General features: G+C 36.3%; 1 protein-coding gene across 1 annotated transcript in view; it reads right to left on the bottom strand.

Moving 5' to 3' along the window:
- Positions 1-5: 5 nt before the first annotated feature.
- SP3 (Sp3 transcription factor) overlaps positions 6-24,584 on the bottom strand; it is a gene marked incomplete at its 3' end in the record, with an annotated part of 63,445 nt that continues 38,866 nt past the window's right edge. The window contains exons 3-5 of the mRNA XM_006878966.1: positions 7,116-7,308; positions 1,756-1,952; positions 6-91 (exon numbers count right to left, since the gene is read on the bottom strand). Of these exons, the coding sequence (XP_006879028.1) occupies positions 6-91; positions 1,756-1,952; positions 7,116-7,308 (476 nt within the window). The remainder of the gene's footprint in view (positions 92-1,755; positions 1,953-7,115; positions 7,309-24,584) is intronic.

Below are 24,584 nucleotides of genomic sequence, written 5' to 3'. Positions count from 1 at the left end.
TTTTTATTTTGATGTGTTTTAATATGTTTGGCAAGGTGGTCACTTCTCATAAAACGTTTTGAACATTCTGGGCAGACAAATTTCTTCTCACCTGTTAGGTAAAAAGTGAAAGTACTCAGTTTTAAAATTCACCACTTACAACCGGTCATATACTGACACAGACAGTAAGCCAATGGCTGGGGAGACTGTTTTAAAATGTTATTACATTAGTGATAAGCTCTCACAGGATACTTACTCAAAATAAATGGTACCTCTATTATTTCACAAAATGATTTAACTTAATAAGTGTATGATTACTATTCAAATTTAAAAAAAAACTCTCAACTATGCTAAGTATCTTCTGTAACACTTGTTTCAATATGCCAGTTAAAAATCTGCTAATAACATTTAATTAACCATCAAATAAAGTACCATGTTTTAACCTATAATTAAGATATTAGCATTCTTTATCTGTGACACTAAATTGTCAACAATTAAATCTAAATTCATGTAACTACATAGAGTTCTTTTAGTTTAAAGTGAAGAGACAAGTTTGAAATACAGTAAGACTCCAGTTATTCAAGAATAAAGATAGCTAAATTGCCATGATTTCACCTGGGATAACCAAGAGTAAGCCTAATCTTGCAGGCTTGTTAGTACTAAGAGTCTGACAATGAAATTTACTGCAAGGCATGAATAAACTTTTCTTTTTAAATACAAAAGAGATTTGCTATATTGGAAGTCTACTATTTACTCAGAAGAATTAATGAAATAGATGGCTGAAGACTAATGGATAAAAAAGCCAGAAAGAAATATAATAAGCAAAATCTAGTAAATTTTTTCCCTTCAAAATGTCTTATATATTCTTGTGTTCTGGCAGCTCTACTCTAGGTGCATCATGGCTAACAATAAAAAAAATTTAAGAGTTTTTCTAAAATTCTGAATTTTTGTTAATATTATAAAACTCTGTCATTGTACTAAAGTGTAACTTGTTTCAGTATTTCTCTAATTTACCAAGACAGCTAGCACTCAACAGAAATATGTAAAATTCCATTGTCACTTAATTGTTACAAAAAGTTTCTCACTCTACAAATATTCTTGAAAGTGTCTGCCAAAGTATTTTCAATTTTCCTCTATTAAACACAGACTGTTATATACCGTGGCCATTTACATGCTACCAGGAGAAAAGTATCTCCAAGTTAGGCTGCTCATCAATAAAATGAGAGAGTACATCTTCTGCTTACTTCATGAGTATTAAAACATAAAAGGAAAAGTGCCTAAATTTATCAAAATAAAAAAATTTTTAGACAAAATAGTAAAGTGTTAACAGTAAAAGGGAACAGCTAATTAAAAATATTAAAAAATAGAGCATATGGTAGCCTAGTGGCAAGAAGCTGTACTGCAATCCCAAAGGTACACGGTTTGAATCCACCAGATGCTCTGCCGGAGAAGGAGGGACAATATCCTCCTGTACCAGTCAGATCTGATTTGACGGTACATGCACAAAAAATAATTAAAAAAAAAAAAAAGAGTATAAACTGGCTTAAAACATTTATCATTACCAACAAAAAGCTAACTAAAATCTAAACAAAACAAAACAAAATCATCTTATGAGCCCTGTGAGCTCATTCTTTGGAGTCAATGTTTTAGAAGTGGTTTTGATGAAAAAAAGCTAGTTAATATTTCAAATTTTAACTTATTTAATGTAGGCTAAAAGAAAATCTCAAGGGTGTACTTATCTCTACAGTATTTATTTTAAAATAAATTATCAATAACCTGTATGTGTTCTTCTGTGCCTCTGTAATTCATCACTTCGAGTAAATCTTTTACCACAGAACATCCAGTTACAAACAAAAGGGCGCTCCCCAGAATGCCAACGCAGATGAGCTCTCAGATGTGAGGTCTTCCCATAGACTTTACCACATCCTGGTATATGACAAATGTGTTGTTTCTTTTTCCCAAGATTAGTTCCTCTAAAAAAAAAAAACAACCCAACAAACAACAGAATTATATATATATATAAACATTCAAAGGGTCATTAACTCTTAAAATCTACATTAAAAAAATATAAAATAGAAGACTAAGAGGTCAGAACCAATGCCATTTAAGATCAATTCAAATGAACGCCAACATCCAAACCTATACATTTTATTCAAGAATCAACATAATATTGCTGTGCATTGCTGTGTAATATTGCTGTTTAATACTACATTACTGTGTAATATTTGTGTGCAAATATATATATGAACTGTTATTAAATTGGCACCTCACAAAGAATGAATGCATAATAAAATTTTTTACAAGTCCTTCAAAACCCATCACAAATGCTATACATAAGCCCAATTAAACTATGTTAGCTTCATGAGAACTTGAATGGTAATATGTCAGCTAATTTAAAAATAAACCAAAGACTAAACCTATAACTGATCTTAGGCACAATTTAAAAGGTAAAAAGGCAGTTTAAGCAGACTTTAAGGTCAACTTATGAATATACACTGACTTGGATATAATCAAACAATCAAAAATATAGCTTAAGTTTTGGCCTCAGACACTTAAGCACTGTAAATGTAACTCATAATTATGTATGCAATTCAACTTTCCTTCATTCTAACTATGCAAAGGTTCTTTGACATTAGGTAAAATATAATGTTCTAAGCATCTCCAAATATAACATTTGTTTTATTTCTGCATTTGATACTAAAAACAGGTAATGGGATATATGTACTTAGATTAAAAGGAGATAGTTTACGAAGAAAATGTTTTTATTTCAGAATGACTATTCAAATAGTATTAAAGAGCTACACAAAATTTTATTTCTCAGGCTTAAAAACGAGGGAGAAAGGCTTCTGATTAAAATGAATTATCAAAACATGTGGCTTTTTAAAACATACGGGTTGTCAAATCATTTGGCACAAACTATGCACCGTTTCTGAGATTTTTAAAATGCATTAAAACTTCCCAGCCCCTCCCACACAATCTCAGTGTATCCTATAAATGTTCCATAACCTGCATACCCTCTTGTACATAATACACCTATTTCTAATTTTACTGGAAAAATGCATATTTCCCCACATTTATATTGTAATGTACTCACACTCAGTAGCATGTGAAATTGCCATAGGACAAACAGTGTTAAACGGTGCAGTGCTGGCTGTTAGATGCCATAGGTGTTCTGAACAGGGAGACATCAATGTGGGCTCCAGTAGTTAGAGAAGGCTTCGTGGAGAAGGTGGGTAGGATTTAGATAGAAAGGAGGGAAGGCATTCCAGGCAGAGGAATAGCATAAGTAAAGACAAGGAGGAGTCATGCTGTTGTCTCAAGGGCAAGGATGTCATAAGCTAACAATTCTAGTTTCTGCTCCAGTCCACCCCCAATTTCTCTTCAGAGCTAAGGTTGAGTGAAACAGGTTTTTCTGGCTCATCTTTAAGGCCAAAGCCTTAACCAAAGTCAATACTGTTTCCTTTCAATTTAGGTTTTTTGACTTATTCTATTCTTAAATACCCCTAAGAAAGAGTAATGTTTGTAGTCACTAGTGTACAAACCATCTTACACGTGTTCACCATAGCAATTCAGAGAGAACACAATTCAATTCATTCTTGTACTTAACGACTTTTTCCTCTTCTAAGCCTACTGAGGTCTATAAATGTGCTTTTTTAAACTCCAAAGTGCAATTTCACAGATTTAGCACAATCTCTCTTGGGAGCGAGCACAATCTAGCTTCTGGTGGCACAGTTCACATGGAGCTGGACTGCTAACCCAAAGACAGCATCTCTGTGGTGACTTGAATTCACCAGTGCTGAGGGAGAGAGGTAGGTAATTTACAGCCTCTGAAAGCCCACTAGAGGGTAAGCTATGTGTTAGTTCCAAATTCAGTGGCAATGAGTTTGCCATAATCAATTTAGAGTAACAAATCTAGAGGGTAAGCTATGTGTTAGTTCCAAACTCAGTGGCAATGAGTTTGCCATAATCAATTTAGAGTAACAAATCTAGATTCTCAAGTAATCAAGAAGCTAGGGAAAAATGCTTTCAAATGACTAATAAGTACACAAAAAAAATGAGTATCATTTGAAAATGAGACAGGTATCCACCTATTGGGTGGGGTGGGGTGGGGGTGGGGGGGGGAACAATGGGTCACAAAATTATTTAGGGGAAAGCCCTGGCCCCGATTCAAAAAGAAAATCTGACTCAAGATAGGAACTACATGGATTTATGGCACTGGGATGGGACAGAACTGAAATTAATTTCTCAGCAAACTTCAGAAAGAAAAAGATTTGGTTATACGGTTTCCTGTGATTGAGAGAACCACACCACTAATAACTAAGTACCCTGGAAAACGAATGGTTTCAAGTTTCCATTAACTGAGTACATTTGCTTCAACAACGTAATAATGTCAAGTAGAATAATATAGGTAGAAGTGATTTAAGAAAACTAAGTGACTCCATGTGTTTCAGTCTGTGTATGAGTGGGGGAAAGGAAAATGAGGCGAAATGTTGACAGAAGAAAACAGATATAACAAACTTGATTTAAAAAAAAAATATGTTTAAAGCCAGACAAAACTGAAGACAATGTTAATGCTTTAGAATATATTTTATGTTATTATAATAATATTTCTCCCCTCCACTAGATTCAAACTCTCTGAAACACTGGATCTACTTAGTACAAATTAACTAAAGAACCAAATTAGTATTAACAGAATTAAAGAAAATCTGCTTATGTTTTACCTATCAGCTAAGCAAGTGGAGGCATCTGTAAAATGAGTGAATATTAAGTCTTTAGAGATTCTTCCATTTTTTAAGAAAATGGCTAAGAAAGAAGGCCAATATCTAAATTCATTATTTCTCATTTTACTTTTGGTAAAACCACTTTGAAATATTTTAAACTTACTCCATGTTATTTTACTAATTAAATGCAACAATTGTGACACAACTGTTCTTATGTATATATAAGATGAATTTTATTCAACTGTTCTCTAAGACACACTACAGTTGTCTGTCTTTTTAGAAAACTTCAATGTATGAAGTTATCAAAAAGAGAACTCACAAAAGTCCTAGAAAAAAAAATTAGTAAATATTTTTATAATCTCTGAGATAGAAACCCTTCAATTTTAAATGATACAAGCCGCCTTTGTTAATGGAACATTTTGCAAACCAACAACAAAGTTAAAAAAAGTTAAAACTGGGGAAAACATTGTATGTATGACAGTTAACATAAACTGACAGGTTCACAAAGGACAAGTTATAAAAAAAAATCTTAAATGACAGACAAAAATGTTAAACTTCTTAACAAGACAATACAGAGATATTATATTTTCTATGTCAGACTTCAAAAGGTTACAGGAAAAACAAAGCAAAGATAACACCCATTACCGACAAGGAAGTTAGAAAGCAGGGATTCCCACACACCATTAGTAGTAATTGATACAGCCTTCCTAGCAATCAACTTTGATCCAACAACTCCAGTTCTGTCAACTTGAATTAGTGCAATAATCAGTTAAATGTGTAAAAATTATGACAACTAAACATTTAAATGTCCTCATATAGCCATATAATCAAATACCAAGCATAAAATATTGATGCAGATTATATATACTTGAAAACATGGTTCCCAAACTTTCAAAACAACAAAAAGACATGGAAATGGTGAAAAAGAAGATGACTGTACTTTAAATATATATAAAGTCTAGAAGAATATCTACAGAAGTTTATAGTGGAGTATAAATTTAGTGGTCATTTTTCTAACTATTTTTCTGTATTTCTGAATTGGTGCAAATATATAAGTTTTACAATCACTGAAAATAATATTTAGTAAATTAACTGCAAACTGGGCCTTAACCTTCAATTAGATTTGCTATTCCTAAATATGTATCTTGAAAGGTCCTATGAAATGATTCCTGAACTTTATTCAATAATATGGCCTAAACAGAACTTCAAACTATTTACATTGACCAAAACATTCTAAAGAATTTTAACGGTATCAATTACCAATAAATACAAATGAATTATTTAAGAATAAGATGCAAAAGCAGATTCATTTAGGAGGCAGTACAGTTTAGTGGTTACCAGTTTGGAGTAAGAAATTGGGTGCAAATTCCAGTTATGTATGATTTTTTAAAGTTAATCTCTCTACATTTCACTTACATAAATTACAGTCTCTAAAAAACACCACTCTGTCAATGCTAGAATGAGTCAATCTTTTCACTGTTACTTTCTATTTTATTAATGCAAACAGACTTACAGATGTTTTCCGTTAACAAGACAAAGTTAACTGAGTTATAACAGTATGTCCTTACTAATTCTCACTTTAACAGAGTATTGAGTTAGTATGGCTTTAGTTTTCTAAGGAAGCTCAATTATAGAAACTTTTTTCTGTGTCTTGAAGTTAACACAAACAGGCATCGAGACTTATTATTTGTGGTATCTTCATATCATTAACAAAAATATATCCCAATCTACCCATCTGATCATTTTACTTTAATCACATACTGCTTGAGATCTAGCATTGCTTATACAGAGAATGTCAGTATTATCTTGTAAACCACTTTTACTGATTTATCATGCGTTTTCATATGATCAATAATAGTGTTTCTCATAATCAACATAATGTAGGATTTTTAGATAATATATGATCTGAGAGTCAATCTCTTCTTTGTTAAGCTAATTACTAATCTATTTTCAGTTCATTTCTGTGGTTAGTCTGTCCTTAAAAAAAATCTATGAAGGAGCTCTGGTGGCATAGTCCATAGGGAGCAGCACTGCCAACTCAAAGGTAGACAGGTCAAATCTCCTCCCACGAATTTTACAGTCCCAGAAAACCTGCTGGAGGGTCAGCAACGAGTTGGTTCCAACTCGAAGGCAATGAGGTATGTTTAGGTTAACTCCTATTGCTTCTTTAACTCTACTATGAACTTGTTAATAACTGGTTTTTAAAATGCAAACTAAGTAATTCTAAATTTTTAAAAAGGCATTTACATCTGAAAATATCACGTATTTTCTCTAATCTTTTCTGCCACACTCACACACACACATCCAAATGATCATGTAATGAATTTCCCATATTATGCTGCACAGCATGCAGTATTTTAAAATTAAGGTGATATTAACAGTTTTTAAAAAATGAAATGTTTCATATGTGCATACCTCCCACCACCTTCTTTACAGTTGGGACAGGTGCAAGCTACCCTTCGAAGTCTTTTTCCTTCTTGATGTTGTTGGTCCCCTTCTTCATCTACCACCTGTACTCTTAAGTGTGTTAAATCATTGGTATTCAATGTAGAATCACCACTGAGCTGCCACTCTTCAGGATCAGGTTCCTCTTCCTTGATCCTAATATCTAAAGAAAAAAACACAGAGATGAGAAGCAGCCCACTGGCCCAAATGGACAGCATGAGATTTGAACTTCTCTCAGGTAATGTGAGTAAGAGTCAAAAAGAGATTTGTTTATGGAGCACAGAATTATCGCTCCTCATTGAGGCTTATTCCTTTCAAAGTAAACAATTTTATTCTAAATGTCATGGGTTAAGCCAAAAAAAAAAAAAAAAAAAAAAAGACAACTTGACAAATAATTTTTAAATAAATTTAGTAAGAACAGTACTTCTGGAAACAAGCTATATTATAAACTGAAAAGAGTGTGGTGAAAATTCAGGTAGTGTTGTTCATCAATAAATGCAATGATGAATTAATAGATGAAGTCTTAACTTTTAGTTTCATAACTTCAATCAGTTGTGCTTAACTTTAGGGACTATAGGTAGCTTTGGTGGTACAGTTGTAAAAGAACTTGGCTGTTCATCAAAAGAGTAATGACTGAAATTCACCAACCCCTCTAAGAGAGAAAAGACTTCTGCTTACTCGAAGATCTGGAGACTCGGAAACCCTACAGATGGTTGCATTCAGTTCTACAGGGTTAGTATGAGTTGGAATCAACTCAATGCCTATTGGCTTGGTGGTTGGTTGGATTTTTTGTCTTGGGATGGTGCATCATATACGAAGGCAAGGAAAAAAGCAGTGTTCATGTAAAATAATTATTCACACAGGCTTTATCAGTCAACCATTACTAGAATATCTTGGTGACTAAAAATGTCACTGTACGTATGTACAGTGAAGGAGGTACGTATGTATGAGGGAGCTTCTATTTTTATTACAAGAGTAAAAAATCATAAAGAAAAACAAAATAAGCATGCAATGGTGAAAAATGGACATGGCAGAAGTTAGGTCATTTTCTCAGCAAAGACAAACATTTATTTTTATCAATGGGCAAACAATACTCATTGCTGTCAAGGTGATTTCAACTCAGAAAGACCCTAAGGAGAGAGTAAAACTGCTCCATAGTGTTTCTAAGCTGTAAAATCTTTACAGGAGACCACACATCTCTTTTTCTACAGAACAGCTGACGAGTTCAAACCACTGACCTTCTAATTAGCGGCCAAGCACTCAACCACTGCCTCCAGGAGGGAATCACCATTTTCTAAGTGAAACTAAGAGAATAGATCAACTGAGTTTTAGGGTTTTTGTTTTGTTTTTTATTTCAAAATAGTGGAGTTTAAAATGAAACCAAACACCCAAACACAAAACAGTAAATCCTTTAGAACATTCACTATAACTACCGTAAGACTGGAATTCTTGCAAATCTGCATTTATACAAATTAAAAATCTTAAGGAAAATGGATGATCTTGAACTTCCATTTTGAGCAAAAAAGGTCAAGCGTTAATCATCCACATCACCCAGTGACTCTTTAAATAAGATCAAGACAGAGGAAAAAATTCTTGGATTTAAAAACAGGAAGATTTTCAAGATAGCGGTTAAGTGCTCTGCTGCTAACATAAGGGTTAATGGTTCAAACTAACCACCCCCTCAGCTGCTCTGCAGCATAAAGATGTGACAGTCTGTTCCTGAAACGATGACAGCTTTGGAAACCATGAACTAGTTGTACCATATTCCACAGCAACACAAGGAGCTGGAAACTACTACGCAAGAACAGTTTGGTTTATGAACTTGACAAGCACTGTTCCAGAAGAGGAGGGACTGCAAAACTCTGTCCAGTTTTGGAATTGTTATGTGCTGTCAAATCAGACCAACTCACATGTGACCCTCAGCAGGGTTTCAAAGGCGGTAAATAGTACAGAAGAAGAGTGTCCATCCTTCTTCTGAAAGTAGTTGGTAAATTTTAACCTCCTGCCTTTGAACTGGCAGTGCCACTTCCTTATCCAAGAGGCCACCAGAATTTTGGAATTTGAAAGCAAGACTTAAGGGATAGAAAGTTACAGATGACTCTGGCCAAGAATCTTGCTATAGAAGAAGCAAGTATTATAAAGTGGCATTAAAATCTCTAGGCTAGCCCAATATAGAGGGGTGCTTTGGGGGTATAGTCCATAGAGAAGTGCATGCTAACCAAAGGTGATACCTCTCTATAGGTTCAAATCCACAATTGGCCCTGGGAGAGAGAGAGATGAGCAATCTCCCATAATTGTGATTAACAGTCTCCAAAGGCTTGCTGGAAGATGAAGTGAATTGATTCTAAACTGACAGTAATGAATTTTTAGAGCCCCTAGAGTTTTTTAGGAAGCTCTGGCGGCATAGTCTGTTGAGAGTTGATTTGAACTGACCAGCAGCTCTGAGAAAGACAAGCAATTTTCTCCTGTAATTTAAACCCTCCAAAAACCTACTAGAGACTCTTCCAACTGGACCGCAATAATTTTAATAGATTTAAAGTATAACTGTAGCTGAAATTATATAAACTAAGCCATTCAATAATAGCAACTGTACAAAACACATCGGCACAGGAAGTGAACTGTGGTGGTCTAATAAGTAAAGAGTTGTGCTGCCAAGCCAAAGACAGGCAGTTCAAATCTACTAACTTCTCCAAGGGAGAAAAAGGTGCAATCTCCTCCCATGCTAGTTACAGTCTCTGGTAACCCACTGGAGGGTCAACTATGAGTCTGTTCCAACTTGTCAGAACTAAAAACCGTTTAGGCAGTCATTGGGTTATAGTCAGCTCTGATCTTAAATATGTCTTTACTTCTAATTTGTATGTAAACTGGGGACAGTTAGATGTGGTCTGCATCTAACAGTTTATTATAATACACACTGCCCTTTCCTGTACATGAAAAATATTAAATAAATATTTCTATCAACTAGCACATCTTTAACACGGTACAACCAAAAATATTTTTAATATAACGGGCTTTTAAGGGGGCTGGCTACATAAATTTGGAACTAGTACCTAGGGACTCAAAACACTGTGTAGTGAATTGTGTTCCCAAAAAGAGATATGTTGAAGCATTTCAAATCTACCAAGTGCTGTACTGGTGAATGTGACCATATTTTGGGAAACAGTCTTTGATGCTTAAAATCATACAGAGTAGGGTGAATTCTAGTCTTAATTGCTTCTCAATGGTATCTCATGAAAGGGAAGAACAAGCTTAAGAGGAAAAACAGGAAAACACAGAGACGTCTGGCATGTATTAGCAGCAGTGAATGAGTGTAAAGCAGCAAATTTACACCAAACACACCTACCAGCAATCAGAAGCTAGAAACCTGCCTGGCACAAAGCATTTCTCTCAAAGCTTTCAGAAAAACAATATGGCTGAGGTTATGCTTTGAACTTGTAGCCACCAGTATTAAAGAAATAAATTTCTGTTCTTTACAGCCACCCACCGTTGTATTTCATTACAGTAGCTCTAGTAAACTAAAACAAGTAGCACTTAAAAAAATAACCTTATTTAAATGTGACTTTTGGTACTAGAAATTCAAAGGTTAACCTATTAAGACAGAAATCCTTAAGACAATTTGTATAATATTAAACAACTTTACTAATAAATAGAGGAATTCTAGTGGTACAGTCCTGAGGGAGCTGCACTGCAAAGCCAAGGGGGCACTCTCAGCCAGTCTGAATCTACCTGCAACTCTGAAGAACAAAGATGGGTAACTCTTCCCAAGCAACTGGCAATTTCCAAAACACTCCCTGGGGGTCAGCTATTCCACTTCAATGGCAATGAGATGGGTTTTCTTTTGGTTTTTACAAACTAATAGACCTGGTGCCAGGGAATTTATGCCTGCTGTTGCACTCAGCAAGTGTGCTGCCAGGAAGAACAATGATGTCAGTCTGAAGACTAAAGTGCACCTGATTCAAATCATGATCTCTTCAATCACTTGCTTTGCATTTGAGAGCTGGGCAATGAATACTGATGACAGGAGAAAAACTGATGTCTTTGAACCATACAGTGTTGGAGAAGAGTAGTGAATATTCCATGGACTATCAAAAGAATAAGCAGGTATGTCTTGGAAAAATTGCAACTAGAGTGCTCCTTGGAAGTAAAAATGGCAATACTTCATCTCTCATACTTAGGACATGTTGTTAAAAGCTATTACTTGGAAGGGGACTAAAGAGAGGAAAACCCTCAATGAGATGGATGCACAGTAGACACAGTGACTGCAGTTAAGGGATCGAGTGTGTCAGAGAGGATGAGGATGGAACAGGACAGGGGCAGAATTCAAGTCTGTTGTTCAAAGGGTGCCTGCCTATGAGCTGTACTTGACAGAACCTAAGAACAACAATATCTCAAAAGGAAGCTCTGGTGGCCTAGTGTTAAGGAATTGTACTAAAAATTCAAAGATACGAGGTTTGAACCCCCTAGCTGCTCCACTAGAGAACAGTCAATCTTTTTTCATGTGATTTATAGCCTCTGCAAATCCACTAGAGGCAGGGTCAGCTATGACTCGGGCCCAACATGACCGCACATAGCAACATCATACCTCAAAAATGTATTAAATTTCCTCTTCACCTGGCTTGAATAGTTACTTTTCCCAAGATTATCACAAAACAAGCTTTTAATCAGCATTCAGAAAAGAAAAATGTTTCTGCACTTTCAAACAAGAGTTGAAAGAAAAGAGATTAAATACTGCCTGCTTACTCTTCAGCAAGTAAACTTAAGACGACTGTGGAAGATGCTCGGCCTAACCAATACCCTCCAGACTACTCCACCAGAGATCCTCTTTAGGTTGAGACTGCATGTTATCAACAGCATATGGGAGAGGACTGGCCTTTTTCCTGTTGTTTTTGCAATATTTTTTCTATTCAACCCTTTCCAAGAATATTAAACCTAATTGTCCATTTTGAAGGTTATGTAGTTAAATCCATTTAGTCCAAATACAAATGAATAATAAAATGCTAAAAGCAAGCAAAAAGTGGGGATGAGAACAGGCAGTCCTCAACTTATGATGGGGTTCAGTTCTGATAAGAGTCAAACATCTCATTTTTTTTCATAGTATGACAATGTTTGGAGCTATAAATTATAAAACTGAACATCATCAAGAAAATTTAAAGAATAAAAGATTAGCAAATTAAGACAATGCAATACTGCATGCAGTATATTACTAATTAAATGTGGGGTGTTTTGGTTTTGTTTTTTTTTTTTAAAAAAAGATGACCTAAGCACAGTCTGTCATAAGTTAAATATGCTATAAATTGGGGACTAGAAATATAATAAAAATACCACCAACATGAATTAATGAAGACTTCAGGGCCATTCTGTATAACCAATATTAGCTAGGCTCACGGTATTTAAAAAATACTACCAGAAGAAAATGCTAAATGCCTTCTGCCTGAAACTAATTGCTAATTATTAATCAATAGCGTTAATAGAATATTTAGATGTTAACATGTTTATCAAGAATGGAACATGCATATTTATTTAAATAACAACAAATAAATATAAATTACAGCACCATCAGTAAAATGAGACATTCTCCTTTATCAATAGTAAATCATTAGAATTTTGTTATTCTTACCAAGGTCTTTCATATTTCCTGCCTCCAATTTTTTTTAACCACTGATGAAATTATTTCATTTGATTCTAAAATTTTATTTGTATTTTCTCTTAAATCAGTTTCACCTGCCACAAAATTCACTTCAAGAACGAGTGGGAAATGTCTTTCTTAAACATTATAACCTTCTAAAATTCACCTACACAGGATTAGATTGACAACAGTGCTGAAAAAGATAGTGTTGTTATGTGCCATTAGCCAGAACTAACTCATGGTACATACCAGTTGACCCTTGGGCAGGTTTTCAGAGGCAATCGCATGGGAGGACATGCCCTGGCAGGGCTGCTGGTGGATTCTAACTACCTGTCTATGAGTTCCCAGCACAACTCCTTACCGTAACTAAGCCATCAAAGCTCCATAAGAACATCTATATGGGATCAAATTGACAAAATAATCAAAAGAAAAGAACCTTAGTAGGAAGTAAATTGTATTAAAAGTGGAAGATTTTTTTAAAAGGACAAAGTGAATGGTCATATAACTCTTAAGAATATAATTAATGACATATATAATCGATATTAAATAATATTCTGCTGTGTACATGCTGAGCAAAAAGTAAAATTATATTTTTTAAAGTTGTAGAAAACTATTCACTTAAACGGATTATATAATCCTATTTTAAAAATCTCCATTCAAATTAGCATTTCATTCATAATTATTTTGATTTTGATTCAGAATAATAGTAAATTCAGAGCCATGCAAGCCCATTTTCCAATTAAAGAGCAATTATAAATTTAAGGCATGAGTTCCTAGAAATACAGCCTCAGTGGTGATTTAAAAAAAAAACACACAGGAAAAAAAAAAACCCAAACCCCAAACTAGGGAGCTCTGGTGGCCTAGTGGTAAAAAGCTGCACTGCACTCCCAAATGCAAGCAGTCTGAATTCGCCGGCTCCTCTGCAGAAGGATGGGTAATCTCCTCCCATGCCATTTACTGACTCTGAAAAGCCACTGGAGAAGATCAGCAACGGGTTGGTTGGCACATCACAATGATTTTTTTAAAACTAATTTCACTTAAACACACATTATCTTGCCTTAATATCAAGCAATCTTTCCTCTGAAAGTCTGTCTCCTTAGATGTAGACTGCTACTATTCTGTATCTCTTCTCTTCCTTTGCCATTTAAAATTAATCTTTAATTTTATCTGTTTTGTAAAAGTATTTTTTAGTAGCAATTGTCTATCTTTTCTACAAATTCAAGAGTATACACTGTTGTTGTTGCTGTTGTTATGTGCCGTCAAGTCGCCTGTGACTCATAGCGACCCTATGTACAACAGCCCTAAACTCTGCTCTGTCCTGTGCCAATCGCACTGTCTCTGACACTCCCATCCCAATTATCCCAGTCACTTAAGAGTTATTATTCTCATTATTGACTATACACATATAAACAACTAAATCACCTATTTCCTAACATGCTTAAGACCTCATTTTACAGTCACACTGCAAATACAAGAGGAAAATACAGAACTGCAATTAATGCATACAATAATAAAACATTAATTTCAAGTTCATCTTCAATTTCAATCTGAAATATTAAATTTCTGTTCAGGAAGTAATAGTTTATCAAAAGACAATTTACACATAAAATTTACTTCTTCCTAGGCACTATTGTAAACAACACATACTAACTTACGTCATACTCCCAACTATCCCAAGATTACTATTATTTTCTAGATAAGAATACAGAAGATTAAGTAGTGTGACTGAGACTACACAGTTTAATGGATGAGTATTAGATAAAGAAGTGGGCATGGCTATATACTTATAGGTATAGGTTCAGTATCCCTTACATTTAAAAATATGTGATTTTAAATATTGTTTGGTCAAGTCAAATTAACTTTAAATATCTGGAAATATCTCTCCTTTTGCTTCTCATGCCTATGGAGGACTTATTACAGGAACTTCATATAAAAAACCTTCTATTCCATAGGTACATTCAGAGGATTATACAACCAATTAAAAGAATATACATTTGCGCTCGCTTTGGCAGCACATATACTAAAATTGGAACGATACAGAGATCAGCAAGAAGTGTTTCATAAAAAAAAAAAAACCCAAAGAATATACATTTAATATAAGGTATTACTGCGGGATTGTGTTCGTGAGTTTAGGTATTAGCTAAAAGGAAGGTGAGACATCAGAGTTCACACAAGAGATTCCCTGAAAGAAAAGCCTGAAGATCTGCTTCTAAAATATCTGCTATTGAAAAGCACATGGAGGCTCTCTGGTGGCTTAGTGGTAAGGAGTAGTGCTGCTGACCCAAAGGCCCACAGTTCAAATTCACTAGCTAATCCATGGGAGAAAGATGATCATTGTCCTTTTGTATACACTCCCCCCACACACACCCTCCACCGCCCCAAGTACACTCCACTATGCAACCTTAATTCTGGATTCTTGGGATAACCATAATAACCTATCGTATATCATTTTTAAATTGTTCTCTCCCTCATCTGTTTCAATGCAGTACCCCAACCCTGATGTCAGTCCCATTCTACAACAGTGGCACCATGCAGTATTTGTCCTTTTGTGACTGAGATATTTCACTCAGCATAATGTCCTCCAGGGTCATCCATTTTGCATGAGTTCCTTGTTTTCCAATGCAGCATAGTATTCCATTGTGTGAATATACCACCCCTTCTCTATCCATTCGTTTGTTGATGGGCACTTGGGTTGTTTCCAACTCCTTGCTACTGTGAACAAAGCCTGATAAACATGGGTGTGCATGTATCTGCCTGGATGTCAGTTATGGTCTCTTTGAGGTATATTCCTAGTAGTGGAATTGGTGGGTCAAATGGTATCTCTATTTGCAACTTTTTGTGAAAGTGCCACACCATTTTCCACAGTGGTTGCACCATTTTACACATCCACCAACAGTGAATAAGGGTTCCAGTTTCTCCACAACCTTGCCAGCATTTGTTGCTTGCTGTTCTATTAAATTTTGCTATTCTAACTGGGGTGAGATGATATCTCATAGTTGTTTTGATTTGCATCTCTCTCTTAGAGCTAGGGATTTTGAACATTTCTTCATGTGCTTGTTGGCCATCTGAATGTCTTCTTTGGTGAAGTTTAGTTCATATCCTTTGCCCATTTTTCAATTGGGTTGTTTACCTTTATCTTGTTGTGGTGCTCGAGTATTTTATAAATTCTAGATATAAGTCCCTTATCTGACATTGAATTACCAAATACTTTTTCTCAGTCTGTGGCTTCCCTTTTCACCCTGTTGGAGAAGTTTTTGGAAGTGCATAGGGATTTGATTCTTAGAAGGGCCTATTCATCTACTTGATCTTCTTCTAGTTGTAGATAAGGATTACTTTAACGACTAAGGTGCATCTGATCCTCAAGCCATTCATAATGTCTACATCTGCATGTAATGGTTGTTCAATCAGTAAAAAAGACTGAAAAAGAACAGATGCTTTTTAACTGTAGTGCTGGTAAAAAAAAATCAACTACAAGAACAAAACAGATCTGTCTTGCAAGAAGTTCAGCCAGAGCATTCCTTAGAAGCAAAGAGGGTGAGACTTCATCTCACATACCTAATTCTGTTGTAGTAGTCTCTGAGCCAGAACTGACTCCACAGCACCTAATAGTAACAAGACAAAGTCCTAACTGCTATCAAAGAAAAGAGCAGGAACATGACCTGCTATAAACAGCAAAAATTCGTAGCTCTTTCATTCAAACTTTAAGAGTACTGAATATCTATTAACAGCTGACTAAATTTTAGAGGTAATTAAAGATAGGAACTCTAGTATAGTAGCCTGGGGGGTAGGAAGTTGTGCTACCAACTCAAAGAGAGGTGGTTCAAATCCACCAGCTGTTCCTGAGCAATCTCTTCCCATGTAATGTACACACTCTGAAATTTCACTGGAGTTCCGACTGGGCATCAATGAGTAAATGAAAAAGATGACATGAAGCCCATTTGATTAAGTATTTTAACCGGGTGAAACAATATTGCTCTTAATTCAAAAGAAACTATGAGACATTAATTAAAGCAGTATAAATTAATTATACAGTCTCTCCGTTAGTAGTGGTGGTGGTAGTGTGCCATGAATTCAGAAGTGAACCATAGCTGACCCTCTAGCAGGTTTTCGGAGAAAGTAAATTGCCCAGGAGGAGACGGCCCATCCTCCTCCTACAGAGCAACTCATCAGTTAAAATCCATGCCTTACTGTGGCAATTGGACAATTAAAACAGACATTCGGATGGCGAGGGAAGAAGAACGAACTGGGGAGGAGGGTGGAGAGAAGGGTGCAGCAATGAAGGAATGAAAACCCAAAATCCCTGTAAATGTTCATTAAAACTAACAAAAATGTAAAAAAAAAAAATCCATGCCTTAAGGAACGTTGCTGCTTACCACTAGGCCACCTTTCTATCATGTTTTCATTATGTTGTTGCCGTTAAGTACTGCCAAGTTGAAACATAGTTATAGTTGAACCTACAAGTTTTTAGAGGCATTAAATCAATGGGAAGAGATTCTCCCTCTATCTCCCAGAGCAGCTGGTGGACTCAAACTGTGTGCCTTGGGGTTCACAGCACAATTCCTTACCACTACACTGTCAGAGCTCCCTATTGTAATTATAAATTTTTAAATTTAATTTTAGAAAAGGATATTTGCAACGTCAATGTTTAATCATCTGTACAAGTCTCAAACCAACTGCTGTCAGGTCAATTTCAACTCAAGAGAAACTCTCCAGCTGGTTTCCATGGTTGTAATTCAGGACTGTATATCTTCCTCTGAGGATTCAGTCTTTTGGTTAAGTTGTGCAACACCCTCCTAACCTGTACATTTTAGTTAGGACTATACCATCAGATACAGCTGGGCCCAGACTTAACATGCATTCAAGTTACAATGAACACACTTGTGACTATGTGGTCTTGTCATTTTTCTTTTTGGTGTATCTCATTATTTATTAATAGTATGTACTATATACAATGGACAGCCCTTGTATGGCCAAGAGGACAAACAGCTATGTCTTGGAGAGGGCGCGGCCAGAGTACTCCTTGAAGGCAAGAATGATGAAACTTCACACTCACATATTATGGGCATGTTGCTAGTAGAGGCTGTTCCTTGGAGAGGGACATGATGTTAGAGGCTTGGCGAAGGAAAGGAAGACCCTCAACCAGGTGGACTGACATGGTGACTACTGCAATGGACTCCTGTACGTCAGAAGTATGAAGATGGCACAGACTAGGAGAGCATTCAGATCTTGTTCAGAGGGTCACTATGAATCACATTTCACTCCACAGCACCAAACAACAATATACAATGTTACTGCAGGAAATATGCTGATGTTATCATTCTCAGATATTCAAAGATCAGATTTCTAAAGATAGTGATGATAATAAAAGGCAGTAATAATGAAAAGGGGCAGGTGCTTGACTTGTAACTGAGTTGTTAGAACAGAATCCAGTTGTAAATTGGGGACTGCCTACTTTTCATGTTAAAGCTATATCAGACTCTTTTGAAATTCAAAATATTCAATGATTTAGGACAAGTTTATCAGATGACTGTATTTTTATTAATACTCTCTCCAGTAAGAAGTATATACTTTTAACTACTTTCTTCTGCAGGAAACTCAATATAATCTAACAGAGGATTATATAAACTCTTGAACACTACACTACAAGTCCAAGTCTTATTTTTTGTGTATCTCCTTTAAATTTTTCTTTCTTCATTCCATTTCCTGTGAAATCAAACCTCTCTATCCCCATACAAGTACAGTTGAATTAACTCCTACCACATGACAAAGGAGGATTAAACAGATGTGTGGTGTCTGTGACCCACTGAAAGAATGAGCTTATTATTCTTATTAATATTAATTATTATTATAATATTAATAACGTAAAGAATGTGTCTAGAATTTTGTGGAGTAGGAACATGCAATAAAGGAGTGTGGAACCCTAACATGGGGCTTTCCTACCATCAAGACAGAAGATCTGGAAGTACAGTACAGTAAGTCCTCTGGACCCAGGATCCCTGCACCGGTAACTTCCCTAAACTAGCAGAGTTTTGGCACTGGAGAGATGGTAGCCGAAGATGCAGGTTCCCAGCACAATGACCGAGAAAATGGGAGTCTTTGAAACGAGAAGCTTAATGGTGGGTGCGATCTGGCAACTGATTTTCCAAACCACAGAGCTAGAATTTAGTGACTCTGAGCCCCGGCTTGCAGAGTAGAATGGAGTGATTTTAAGGGCACTCCAAACAGCAAAGCTTGCTTCTAACAGTGGTCTTATATAAATACAGGACTTACCTTTTGTGACTAACATGTCACCTGGCATTTCATTTAGACTCATCTATGCTTATGCAGGTTTTGAAAATTTTTGTTCTTTAGTGTTATATAATATACCACTGTGAATGTACCATAGTTTCTCAAACTATTCTCTTCTGAAAGATGCTTGAGTTTCCATATCTCTGCTATGTAAAAGTGCAATAAACAAGTGTGGTGCATGTATCAGTTCCCGTCACAGCTCATTTCTTTAGGATATATACCAAGTATCAAGAGCGCTAATGACATAGTTTTAAGAAGCTGTACTGCACGCTTCAACGATTTAGATCCTCCCAGAAGAGCTGTGGGTGAGCATTAACATTACTGGCTGCAACACTTCCATGATACATCTTCAAGGATATGAACATGTACGGCTAAGCACAATTGATAACAGTGCATCTAAATTCCAAAATCAATCTCCATAATAGTCTATGTGTTTTCTACTGCCAAAGGGGCCCTTTAGAGTAGTGAGAGAAGACCTTCACCCTGAAACCCACAGCGTCCCTTTTCAGCAGGAAGTAGCTAAGAGAATATGCTGTCCCCTTTTCCTTATGAATCAGGGTGAAGTCTCTCTCAGGGAGGAGTGATAGGGAATGGCAAGGGACACACTGACAAAGGAGATTAATCAGAACTGGCTTTGACAAGCACTGTGGCAATTGGACAATTAAAACAGACATTCGGGAGGGGGGGAGAAGAACAAACTGGGGAGGAGGGTGGAGAAAACAGTGCAACAATGAATGAATGAATGAAAACCCCAAATCTCCGTAAATGTTCATTAAAACTAATAAAATTTAATAAAAAAAAAAAAAGCTGTACTGCAATGCTGAAGAAATGTGATTCAAATCCAACAGCTGGTCAGCAGGAGAAAGAAGGGCAGTCTGTCTCCTCCAGTGCAATTAACTGCCTCCAAAAACCTGCCAGAGGGTCTGCTATGAGTCAGTTCCAAATCACTAGATCAAATGGTATTTCTACATCCCTTCAAAGAAGCTCCAAACAGCCTTCCACGGTGATGGCACCATTCTACCTTATCATCTGCAATTTAAGAGTTCCATTCACTCCATACCTAAGCCAAACAACGCTTTTTATTGTCCTACTGAACTTTGAAAAGTGGGGAGAAAGGAGAACAACCAGCAAAACTGGAAGACCTTGAGAACACCTGCCTGAGCCCAGCAGACACCAAAGTCAAGGGACAAGGGCCAGAGAAGTCAGCCTTGGGGCATGAATGAGGTACTGATTGAGGAACTATATCCAGAACTGTTCCTGATGCCAAAATATGACCTATTAATTCCCTAATAAATCTCACAACTGTGAGTAAGTAATGTCTTTGAATTCTGTGTGGTCACTGCAATGAATTATCAGACTTAGTAGAGAAGCAGAGAGTGGCCACTCAGTTGGCCAAGACTTATAACACCCCAATGAAGAATATGTACAAATCTTGTCCTATCCTGCACCAGCCTCACAATCTTTGATGTGTGATATCTTCAAATCCACTGTTAAGAGTCACTGTGTCAGAATTAGTAAAGAAGGTTTGATCATTAAGAACATGAGTAGCTCACAGGAATTGGCTTTGGACTGATGCTGCTAGAGCGGATTTTGGCCCTTATCAAAAGGTCAGACAATGATACCTCTATTTCCATATGGTTTTACACCCTACCTCACACATGTATCAAGTCTTTCTAATGCACACCTTCAAGCCAATTTTAAAGTTGTAAAACAAGCTAGGATTCCTAAAATAGTTCCTAGATTGGATAAATAAGCCCTAAGAAACAAACATGTGGATAATCCTAAGAAATCTCAAATATAAATGATACAGTGGCTACTCTTGTCTTCTAGCATAGGGGACTTTCAAATACCAGATTTGTTATATCAAGTTTGACGTATTAAGGCATGTCTGACCTAAAAGGAACTGCTTTTCTTTCAGAAAATCATCTCAAAGGACCACACAGGTGTCAGCAAAGAGAAGCATGAGATACTAGTGTTGTAGCCCACAGTGTTGCCCTGCTAGGCTTCTCCTTGGGAAAAATATATCTACATATATATTACATACGTATAGAATACATATACATATGAGATACAATATCTCATAATATCTACAGCCTTCGAAACACAATGGAAGGTCTGCTTTGAGTTGCAATCAACTTGGTGGCAATGAGAAAATGAGAAAGAAGCCCTCATACATTACAGCAATCCTATTTTGGTAATTTTTGTGCAATGGAGTGCTCCAACTTAAGATTCCATTTAAGGAAATGGATCTCCTCTGGTAGTGAAATAAAATTAATGTTACATCACTTCAACTATACAAAATAATGGCTTGTGTTTTTCTTCTCTTATTTGAAAGAGGAGAGAAAAAAAGGAAAAAAAAAAAAAGACAACTCCCTTCAAACAGAAAGATTCCCAGGGAATCTTCTTTTAGAAAAAATACATCCCCCCCCCCCCGAAATATTTCTAACACTTTCTGCAATTTGCCAGCAATCGTAATTTTACTCCATTGATAACAAAAAAATGCTTTCATTGAGTTAGTAAATTGTATTTTGTATCGCTCTCCCCCTTCTATAGTTCCTGTCTTTTGCCCAATCTCTTTGCATATGATCAACCTAAGGGGATACTTAGCCAATGAATGAGCTGGTTACAATGGAAAACAAACCAAAAGAGACACTTTGGAACCTTTACAATATGTGTATTTCTTTTATGTCCATTTTAGTGTCCTAAATATTTACTAAATTTATAATTTAAAACAATGAGGACTAAAATTATAATTTAAACACAACTGAGACTTTGAGGCTGTGCTACAATAACAAATAATGCCAAAATTTCAATGATTTGCCATAACTAAAGTGTTCTTCCAAATTTTACATATCCAATTTGGGTTGGCAGTAAAGATATCATTCCATTAGGAGTCCCGAAGCTCCATTTTGCAAATGTTTACAAGATGGCTTTGCCAACGAAGGTAAAATATGGTAAATCACATTCTGTTCTTAAACTTTTTTATTGGTCATACTAAGTTACGTGTCATGCCTTAACTTGAAAAATGATATAAAAGTATAATCTCACCATGTATTTGGAAGAAGACTATCAAATGACTTCTAATGAATCCTAATGACTTGTAAGTTCCTCTAACAGTCAAATATTCAATTTACTCTTTTCTCCCATGTACAGAATACATCTCACATTTCTCCCCTTTGTGTTGAACCCAAAATAATCACATCTAGTTACAGCAGTAAGCTCAGAGACTATATCTATGAGAGTTGGTACAGGTGATCCCTATTTGAAAGAAAAAGCACTTTAGTAAGACTTGTTTACTAAAAAGTTATATACACCCATTAATATACAATATTTGTTGGAAAACAGCAAAACAAAGTAGATACAACTACTTTAAAAACAAAAACTCCTCACATGTGGGGAAAAAGGTAGAATAAGAAGTCTGTGACTAAATCAGGGCCATCTGTGAACCAACCCCCAATTCAAGGGCCCTTTGCTGCATGGCTAGGGAATGCTCTGACTGCTCCCTGAGAGGAAGATCCCTCAGGTCAATATCCTATACCTACTGCCTCTACTCTTTGGGAGGCTTTTCCTTAACTGCTAACTTCCCCCACAGCTGAGCTTTGGTAGCTTGTAAAAGGTGAGAAGGCAGGTAGAGAGGAAGAGGATAAGATCATTAAGTCTCAAGTGTTTATACCCATGTAGACTCTTCCCCATACTTATCATTTCTTTAGCTGTAATAATCCCGGGGAAAACTAAGGTTTATGGTTAATTTTAACCAGATCTACCTCTAGTGATAATGAACAAGACTATCCAGTTAAAGTCCAAGGCATGCCTGATCCAATCTATTGTATTTTCAAATGCTTCCTACTCATCTGCAAGCTGGACAATGAACAAGAATGATCAAAAAATTGATGCCTTTGAATTGTGATGCTAGCAAAAATCACTGAATCTCATGGACTGCCAAGTCTGTCCTGGAGGAAAACAAATCAGGATTGTCCTCAGAGGTTCACATACTTTGGGCATTTGAGGAGGGCATGTCCTTGGAAAAAGACATCTTATTGGGAAACGTGAAGGGTCAGAGTGGATTGACACTGTGACAATGACAGAAACCATGATGCACGTGATAGGGCAAGGTTCACACTGGGTGTTCAAAGGGTCACTACGCGTAGTTGTCACTACGAGGGGTGGTCAAATCCTGGTCACATAACCACCACCATTTCCAGTGGCTGAAACCACAACTTTTCTGTAGATGTGCTTTTGAGATTTGCTGTATTTCTTTGTTCAAAATCCTTCTATGTTTCATCTCTAGTGGAGCAACTGCTTCTCCCAATTGCTGCTAAGTGCACACATTTCTAGATTTTCTCATTTCTGTGGGCAAGTCAGTCAATTATTTTGAAAGATTATCTCTTATTAAATGAAGGTAACAGCAGCAAAATATAATTTTACTTTACAATGTACTCTCCTGGGTCTATATAAACACATTAAGCACGTTATATCCCTTCCAAGTTATTTAAGGCAAGCTTTAGATCATTTTCTCAAACTCTACTATCAGTATCCTTGCAGTTTAATCTTTTAGACAATGCCCTACTAGTCTCTGCCTTTCAATTTTTATTTCAGTCAGGACAAGTTATATTAATATCATTAAAAAGAAATAAAAAACAAATTGTTGTTATGTGCTGTCGCGTTGCTTGCAACTCATAGTGACCCTATGTGCAAGGGCCTTAAACCCTGCTCTACCCTGTACCAACCTCACTGTCTCTGGCATACCTATTCCCACTACCCCAATCACTGAATCAATGCATCTCATAGAGAGTCTTCCTCTCCTGTGCTGTCCCTCCACTCTCCCAAACATGATGTCCCTCTCTAAAACAGGTCCCTCCCTGCAATATGTCCAAAGTAAGTCTGACGAAGCTTCAGAATATACATTAAACTTTTCTAGCTGTTATTGTTGTTAAGTGCCATGAAGTCAAGTACAACTCATAGTGACTCTTATGAACAAAAGATCTGAACCTTGTTCCAACCTCACACTTGCTGATACACAACACTGCAGTAGGCAGTCACCACATCAATCCACCTGGTTGAGAGTCTTCCTCTCCTTCACCAACCCTTCATCCTTTCCAGCACATGCCCAAAGTATGTGAGACAAAGCCTCATCATTCTTGCCTCCATACAGCACTTTAGCTACACCCTCTCCAAGATATATCTGTTTGCTCTCTTGGCTGTCTATGGGATGTTCGGTGCTTTTCTCCAACACCAGAGCTTAAATGCATCAGTTCTCTTTCTGTCATCCTTATTCCCTGTCCAGCTCTTAGATGAATAACAAGTGATCGGTATGCCTGAATCAGACACGTCTTGGTTCTCAAACCGACATCATAACGCCTCAATAATTTGGTAAGGTCCCTACCTGCAGATTTTCCAAGCAATGCATCTCCTTATTTCCTGACCAAGCAAGCTAAAGCTGTTGACAGCTTTGATCTCTTCTCCATCCATCATGATGCTTTCTATGGGTCCAGTGACTATTTTTCTAGTTGTTGTTGTTGTTATGT

Source organism: Elephantulus edwardii, unplaced genomic scaffold (assembly GCF_000299155.1).
Source record: "Elephantulus edwardii isolate Elephantulus edwardi_28Jun2011 unplaced genomic scaffold, EleEdw1.0 scaffold00001, whole genome shotgun sequence".
Taxonomy (NCBI): domain Eukaryota; kingdom Metazoa; phylum Chordata; class Mammalia; order Macroscelidea; family Macroscelididae; genus Elephantulus; species Elephantulus edwardii.
The sequence above is the reverse complement of the archived record's forward strand: the minus strand, read 5'-3'. Positions and strand labels throughout refer to the sequence as shown.